General features: G+C 48.3%; 1 protein-coding gene across 2 annotated transcripts in view; it reads left to right on the forward strand.

Annotated features, from left to right (window-relative positions):
* Positions 1-8,545, forward strand: part of LOC123724431 (chromosome transmission fidelity protein 18 homolog) — a 37,427-nt gene extending 28,882 nt beyond the window's left edge. Inside the window, exons 17-22 of one of the 2 annotated variants that reach the window (XM_045688005.2) lie at positions 437-586; positions 2,830-2,960; positions 3,113-3,257; positions 3,767-3,868; positions 6,610-6,676; positions 8,172-8,545. In XM_045688005.2, the coding sequence (XP_045543961.2) occupies positions 437-586; positions 2,830-2,960; positions 3,113-3,257; positions 3,767-3,868; positions 6,610-6,676; positions 8,172-8,293 (717 nt within the window). In that variant the 3' untranslated portion in view covers positions 8,294-8,545. Of the gene's footprint in view, positions 1-436; positions 591-2,829; positions 2,961-3,112; positions 3,258-3,766; positions 3,869-6,609; positions 6,677-8,171 lie in introns of those variants that run through there. The other variant, XM_082957110.1, reaches the window with a different exon arrangement.

Below are 8,545 nucleotides of genomic sequence, written 5' to 3' on the forward strand. Positions count from 1 at the left end.
CTCTCTTCCTCTCCTCCTCTCGTCCCCCTCTCTTCTCCCTCTCCTCCTCTCTTCTCTCCTCTCTTCCTCCTCACGTCCTCCTCTCTTCCTCCTCTTCCTCCTCTCTTCCCCCTCTCTCCTCTTGTCCCCCTCTCTCCTCTCTTCCTCCTCTCCTCTCGCCCCCCTCTCTTCCCCCTCTCTTCCCCCTCTCTTCCCCCTCTCTTCCCTCTCTTCCCTCTCTTCCCCCTCTTCCCCCTCTTCCCCCTCTCTTCCCCCTCTCTTCCCCCTCTCTTCCCCCTCTCTTCCCCCTCTCTTCCCCCTCTCTTCGTCCTCTCTTCTCCTCTCTTCCCCCTCTCTCCTCTTGTCCTCTCCTCTCTTTCCCCCTCTCTTCTCTCTTCCCCGTCTCTGCTCTTGTCCTCTTCTCTCTCCTCTCTTCTCTCCTCTCCTCTCTCTCCAGGCTCTAACTAAGACCTCAGCCAGCAGGAACGCTCTGGCGGCCATGTTGTCTGAAGTCCCAGCATGCATCAGGACCAGAATCAGTGAGCTCAGTCTCAGTCTGGACATTCTGTCTCTCCTGCTGGAAATCATCTGTCCTAAACTACGACCTGTAGGTACACACACACACACACACACACACACACACACACACATAGTGGATTATATCTGTCCTAAACAATTCATTGTTCAGGAGTCTTATGGCTTGGGGGTAAAAACTGTTGAGAAGCCTTTTGGTCCTAGACTTGGCGCTCCGGTACCGCTTGTCGTGCGGTAGCAGAGAGAACAGTCTATGACTGGGGTGGCTGGGGTCTTTGACAATTTTTAGGGCCTTCCTCTGACACCGCCTGCTGTAGAGGTCCTGGATGGCAGGAAGCTTGGCCCCAGTGATGTACTGGGCCGTACGCACTACCCTCTGTAGCGCCTTGCGGTCGGAGGCTGAGCAGTTTCCATACCGGGCGGTGATGCAGCCGGTCAGGATGCTCTCGATGGTGCAGCTGTAAAACTTTTTGATGATCTGGGGGCCCATGTCAAATCTTTTCAGTCTCCTGAGGGGGATTAGGTGTTGTCTTGCTTCACGACTGTCATGTTGTGCTTGGACCATGATAGTTTGTTGGTGATGTGGACACCGAGGAACTTGAAGCTCTCAACCTGCTCCACTACAGCCCCGTCGATGAGAATGGGGGCGTGCTCGGTCCTCCTTTTCCTGTAGTCCACGATCAGCTCCTTTGTCTTGATCGCGTTGAGGGAGAGGTTGTTATTCTGGCACCACACTGCCAGGTCTCTGACCTCCTCCCTATAGGCTGTCTCATCGTTGTCGGTGATCAGACCTACCACTGTTGTCGTTGTCAGCAAGCTTAATGATGGTGTTGGAGTCGTGCCTGGCCATGCAGTCGTGGGTGAACAGGGAGTACAGGAGGGGACTGAGCACGCACCTCTGGGGAGCTCCAGTGTTGAGGATCAGCAGGGCAGATCTCTTGTTGCCTACCCATACCACCCGGGGGCGTCCCGTCAGGAAGTCCAGGATCCAGTTACAGAGGGAGGTGTTTAGTCCCAGGGTCCTTAGCTTAGTGATGAGCTTTGTGGGCACTATGGTGTTGAACGCTGAGCTGTAGCCAATTAATATTATTCTCACATAGGTGTTCCTTTTGTCCAGGTGGGAAAGGCCAGTGTGGAGTGCGATTTGAAATTGCTTCATCTGTGGATCTGTTGGGGTGATATGCGATTTGAAATGGGTGTAGAGTTTCCGGGATGATGGTGTTGTGAGCTATGACCTGACTTTCAAAGCACTTCATGGCTACCGACGTGAGTGCTACTGGTCGGTAGTCATTTAGGCAGGTTACCTTCGCTTCCTTGGGCACAGGGACTATGGTGGTCTGCTTGAAACATGTTGGTATTACAGACTCAGTCAGGGAGAGGTTGAAAATGTCAGTGAAGACACTTGCCAGTTGTTCAGCGCATGCTGGCCCTGCGGCTTTGTGAATGTTGACTTGTTTAAAGGTCTTGCTCACATCGGCTACTGTGAGCGTTTACCACACAGTCATCCAGAACAGCTGGTGCTGTCGTGCATGCTTCAGTGTTGCTTGCCTCGAAGCGAGCATAAATGGCATTTAGCTCGTCTGGTAGGGCTCGCGTCACTGGGCAGCTCGCGGGTGGGTTTCCCTTTGTAGTCCGTAATAGTTTGCTAGCCCTGCCACATCCGACGAGCGTCAGAGCCGGTGTAGTAGGATTCAATCTTAGTCCTGTATTGATGCTTTGCTTGTTTGAGGGTTCATCTGAGGGCATAGAGGGATTTCTTAGAAGCGTCGGGATTAGTCTCCCGCTCCTTGAAAGCGGCAGCTCTAGCCTTTAGCTCGGTGCGGATGTTACCTGGAAATCCGTGGCTTCTGGTGAATAACAGGAAGTGGTTAGTAACATGTTCCTGTTTGTCCAGGTGAACCCCCAGCTGGTCCTCTCCAGAGGGGGAGTTAGGTGGTGAATAACAGGAAGTGGGTAGTAACAAGTTCCTGTTTGTCCAGGTGAACCCCCAGCTGGTCCTCTCCAGGGGGGAGTTAGGTGGTGAATAACAGGAAGTGGGTAGTAACGTGTTTCCTGTTTGTCCAGGTGAACCCCCAGCTGGTCCTCTCTGGGGGGGGTTAGGTGGTGAATAACAGGAAGTGGGTAGTAACGTGTTTCCTGTTTGTCCAGGTGAACCCCCAGCTGGTCCTCTCTGGGGGGAGTTAGGTGGTGAATAACAGGAAGTGGGTAGTAACGTGTTTCCTGTTTGTCCAGGTGAACCCCCAGCTGGTCCTCTCTGGGGGGGGTTAGGTGGTGAATAACAGGAAGTGGGTAGTAATGTGTTTCCTGTTTGTCCAGGTGAACCCTCAGCTGTTCAGCGACAGAGAGAAACAGCAGCTGGTCGATCTGATCGACACCATGATCTCCTACAACCTCTCGTACAGACAGGACAGAACGCCTGATGGACAATACGTCTACGTTCTGGAGCCGTGAGTAACACACACACACACCTAACGCACACACACACACACACACACACACACCTAACGCGCGCGCACACACACCTAACGCACAACACACACACCTAACGCACACACACACGGGGCCCTGACCACGTGTGTGTGTGTGTGTGTGTGTGTAGGCGCGTGGAGCAGGTGGTGTGTTTCCCAGGCTTGCCCCCCCGCAGACAGCTGACCTACCAGACCAAACAGACGATCAGCAGAGAGACTGACCAGGAGAGGATGAGGAGAGCAGAATCACTGATGCAGCTACGCAACCCGCACACGGTCAGTTACACACACACACACACAAACACACACACGGTCAGACACACACACGGTCAGTTACACACACACACACACACACACACGGTCAGACACACACACACACATGGTCAGACACACACACACACGGTCAGACACACACACACACACACACACACACACACATAGGGGGGTATCAGAGTATTAGATTATAGAGAATGGATCATGGTGTGTAGGGGGGTACCAGAGTGTTAGATTATAGAGAATGGATCATGGTGTGTAGGGGGGGTACCAGAGTGTTAGATTATAGAGAATGGATCATGGTGTGTAGGGGGGGTACCAGAGTGTTAGATTATAGAGAATGGATCATGGTGTGTAGGGGGGGTACCAGAGTGTGGATTCAAATCATGTTTTTTCTGTCTGTCTGTCTGTCTGTCTGTCTGTCTGTCTGTCTGTCTGTCTGTCTGTCTGTCTGTCTGTCTGTCTGTCTGTCTGTCTGTCTGTCTGTCTGTCTGTCTGTCTGTCTGTCTCAGGAGGAGAAGGTGAAGCAGCCTAAGGTGGTGACGACGTCGTCAGTCAGGAACCACCAGCAGAGGCTGGAGAACATCCTGAGGAACACTGTAGTCGAGATCAGGGTGAGAACACACGGTATTCACACACCCACGGTATTCACACACCCACGGTATTCACACACCCACACGGTATTCACACACACACACACACACACGGTATTCACACACACACACACAGTATTCTCACACACACACACACACACACACACACACAGTATTCACACACCTTTATTTGGAAAGTGGTGGATCTGATCCTAGATCAATACAACAGGTGTAGACCTTACAGTGAAATGCTGATTTACAGGCCCTAACCAAGAATGCAGGTTTTTTTCAATCCTGATAAGTATACAAGTAACAAGTAAGTAATAAAGAGCAGCAGTAAAATAACAATAGCGAGGCTATATACAGGGGTACCGGTACAGAGTCAATGTGGAGGCTATATACAGGGGGTACCGGTACAGAGTCAATGTGGAGGCTATATACAGGGGGTACCGGTACAGAGTCAATGTGGAGGCTATATACAGTAGTACCGGTACAGAGTCAATGTGGAGGCTATATACAGGGGGTACCGGTACAGAGTCAATGTGGAGGCTTGGGGGGGTAGAAGCTGTTCAGCTATTCTTTGTGAATACAGCAAATCAGTCACTCAGACTGTCAGTCACTCACTGTCTGTCAGTCACTCACTGTCTGTCAGTCACTCACTGTCTGTCAGTCACTCACTGTCTGTCAGTCACTCACTGTCTGTCAGTCACTCACTGTCTGTCAGTCACTCACTGTCTGTCAGTCACTCACTGTCTGTCAGTCACTCAGACAGTCACAGTCACTCAGACAGTCACAGTCACTCAGACAGTCACTCAGACAGTCACTCAGACAGTCACTCAGTCAGTCACACACTCACAGTCAGACACTCAGACACTCAGTCACTCAGACACTCAGACACTCAGTCACTCAGACAGTGAGACAGTCAGTCAGATACTCAGACAGTCACTCAGACAGTCACTCAGACACTCACAGTCACTCAGTGAGTCAGTCAGTCAGACTGATATTCAGTCAGTCATATAATCAGTCTGTCACTCACTCTGTCACTCACTCACTCACTCAGACTGGCAGTCACTCACTCACTCACTCAGACTGGCAGTCACTCACTCACTCACTCACTCACTCACTCACTCAGACTGGCAGTCACTCACTCACTCACTCACTCACTCAGACTGGCAGTCACTCACTCACTCACTCACTCACTCAGACTGGCAGTCACTCACTCACTCACTCACTCACTCACTCACTCAGACTGGCAGTCACTCACTCACTCACTCACTCAGACTGGCAGTCACTCACTCACTCACTCACTCAGACTGGCACTCACTCACTCACTCACTCACTCACTCACTCACTCACTCACTCAGACTGGCAGTCAGTCAGATACTCAGCCAGACAGTCAGATAGTCACACAGACAGTCAGTCAGACTGATATTCAGCCAGTCATACACTCACTCTGTCACTCACTCTGTCACTCACTCACTCTGTCACTCACTCACTCTGTCACTCTGTCACTCTGTCACTCTGTCACTCTGTCACTCTGTCACTCACAGTCAGATAGTCAGTCAGACAATATTTGGTGTTTTATGTAATTATCTCTGTACCTCTTTCTCTCTCTCCAGTTTATCTCCATCTGTCTCCCTCTCTCTCTCTCTCTCTCCAGTATCTCTCCATCTAGCCTTCACCCCAAGGCTCTTATCTATTTGTTTTTAACTTCTCACTTGATTAATAAACATCCATAAAGATAAAATAAAGATAAATATTTCTGAAATGTGCACTGGTTCACTTCCTCGTGGATTTAACAGAATGGAGTGGTGTTAATGTGGTATATCTAGGAGGACAAAGCTAATCTCAAGGAAGGAGAGAATCACGACAGAGAGGGAGAGGGGGAGGGAGAGAGAGAGAGGGAGGGAGAGACTGAGGGAGGGATGGGAGGGAGAGACTGAGGGAGGGACGGAGGGGAAGAGAGAGGGACGGAGAGGGAGAGACAGATGGAGGGAGAGACAGATGGAGGGAGAGACAGATGGAGGGAGAGACAGATGGAGGGAGAGACAGATGGAGGGATGGAGAGAGAGAGGGTGATGAGCCCAGATCCCAGGAGCTCTGAAACCAGGTTAATGACAGATGGTGTGTATTAGACTCTGAAACCAGGTTAATGGTGTGTATTAGACTCTGAAACCAGGTTAATGGTGTGTATTAGACTCTGAAACCAGGTTAATGGTGTGTATTAGACTCTGAAACCAGGTTAATGACAGATGGTGTGTATTAGACTCTGAAATCAGGTTAATGACAGATGGTGTGTATTAGACTCTGAAACCAGGTTAATGACAGATGCTGTGTATTAGACTCTGAAACCAGGTTAATAACAGATGGTGTGTATTAGACTCTGAAACCAGGTTAATGACAGATGGTGTGTATTAGTCTCTGAAACCAGGTTAATGACAGATGGTGTGTATTAGTCTCTGAAACCAGGTTAATGACAGATGGTGTGTATTAGTCTCTGAAACCAGGTTAATGACAGATGGTGTGTATTAGTCTCTGAAACCAGGTTAATGGTGTGTATTAGACTCTGAAACCAGGTTATTGGTGTGTATTAGTCTCTGAAACCAGGTTAATGGTGTGTATTAGACTCTGAAACCAGGTTAATGCTGTGTATTAGACTCTGAAACCAGGTTAATGACAGATGGTGTGTATTAGACTCTGAAACCAGGTTAATGACTGGATAAGAGCGCTGTTAAATTACTAAAATGTCGTCTGTGTTGCAGCCGGAGGTGGATTTCTTTGGCCGAGCCGTCGCCCCCAAGGAGAAACCACAGGTGGTCTCTGCTACAGGTAACATTACATTTAACGTAGCATCTCTGCTAGAGGTAACAATACATTTAACGTAGCATCTCTGATCCAGGTAACATTACATTTAACGTAGCATCTCTGATCCAGGTAACATTACATTTAACGTAGCATCTCTGATCCAGGTAACAACACATTTAACGTAGCATCTGTGATTCAGGTAACAATACATTTAACGTAGCATCTCTGCTACAGGTAACAATACATTTAACGTAGCATCTCTGCTACAGGTAACATTACATTTAACGTAGCATCTCTGCTACAGGTAACAATACATTTAACGTAGCATCTCTGCTACAGGTAACAATACATTTAACGTAGCATCTCTGCTACAGGTAACAATACATTTAACGTAGCATCTCTGCTACAGGTAACAACACATTTAACGTAGCATCTGTGATTCAGGTAACAATACATTTAACGTAGCGTCTCTGCTACAGGTAACAATACATTTAACGTAGCGTCTCTGCTACAGGTAACATTACATTTAACGTAGCATCTCTGCTACAGGTAACAACACATTTAACGTAGCATCTGTGATTCAGGTAACAACACATTTAACGTAGCGTCTCTGCTACAGGTAACAATACATTTATTGTATTGTTACCTGCAATCAATCCCCCATTGCTGACTACAAATGATCTATAACTTGGCTAATAACTCACTAACTAGAAAAGGATATTAACAATATGCACACGTGGCTACATGCAGCTCTCGATTTGATCTCAAAACAAGTGCATCTACTCACGACCGCTCATGCTGTAAACACAGTCCAGTGCATCTACTCACGACCGCTCATGCTGTAAACACAGTCCAGTTCAAAGTGAATGGCACAGATCCATACATGGCAATGGTCTATTTGCATATAGGCCTACTGCAGCTCTGATTGGTTATGGCGCACCGGTCTGTGTACGAGCTGAGTAGTGCGTGTCAATGCAATAGAATCCTACTCCGATGCGTTCTGCCTACAACAAACTCTCTTGCGTAGTTCGTTTTGTTTCGGTATGTTGCATTGAAAGTGTCTAATATCGTGTTGATTCGATCACAACAGCCACAGTAAAGGGACACGTTGATAGTGTTAACAAGAGAAAACTCTAGAACGGCGGTAACGGTTCACGATTACTTTCTGGGTCCAAACACAAGCCGAGATCTACCCGCTCAGATTAGTTTTTTTTAAATGGCTTTAAAAAAAAATGTAAGCCTATACAACAACCAGTTGATGGACTAGGAATGTCTTGGAGATGGACGTGACCACTCTGCTTTAGGAAGGTCAGGCTGGTTCTTATCTTCTGGGGGCTGATATTACTGTCTCAGTCCCCGGGGGAGGGAGACACGGGGCAGTCTGGGGGCTGATATTACTGTCTCAGTCCCCGGGGGGGAGACACGGGGCAGTCTGGGGGCTGATGAGGGAACATTGTTCATATGTCTGTATCTGTGTGTGTTTTAACCATAAACTGTCTCTCTCTCCGTCTGTCACTAGGGGAGGTGTGTGTGGAGGTTGCCATGGGGACAGCGGTTGGCAACAGTGACGTGTGGTTCCGTTTCAACGAGGGCGTGTCCAACGCCGTGCGACGCAACATCTACATCAGAGAACTGCTATAACACACACACACACACACGTTAGAATGTTAGTATGTAAATGACCACGAGTCAATCTGTCAAACCACCTCTTTATTATGTTTGATTGACAGTGGAAACGGCCAATAAAAACGTTTGTATTCTGATTGACAGTAGAAACAGCCAATAAAATCATTTGTATTCTGATTGACAGTAGAAACAGCCAATAAAAACAGTGTATTCTGATTGACAGTGGGGTAAAAAGCCAATAAAAAGTGAGTTTGTTGTTAACTAAAA

This window comes from Salmo salar, chromosome 10, assembly GCF_965601325.2.
Source record: "Salmo salar chromosome 10, fSalSal1, whole genome shotgun sequence".
In the NCBI taxonomy this organism is placed as follows: domain Eukaryota; kingdom Metazoa; phylum Chordata; class Actinopteri; order Salmoniformes; family Salmonidae; genus Salmo; species Salmo salar.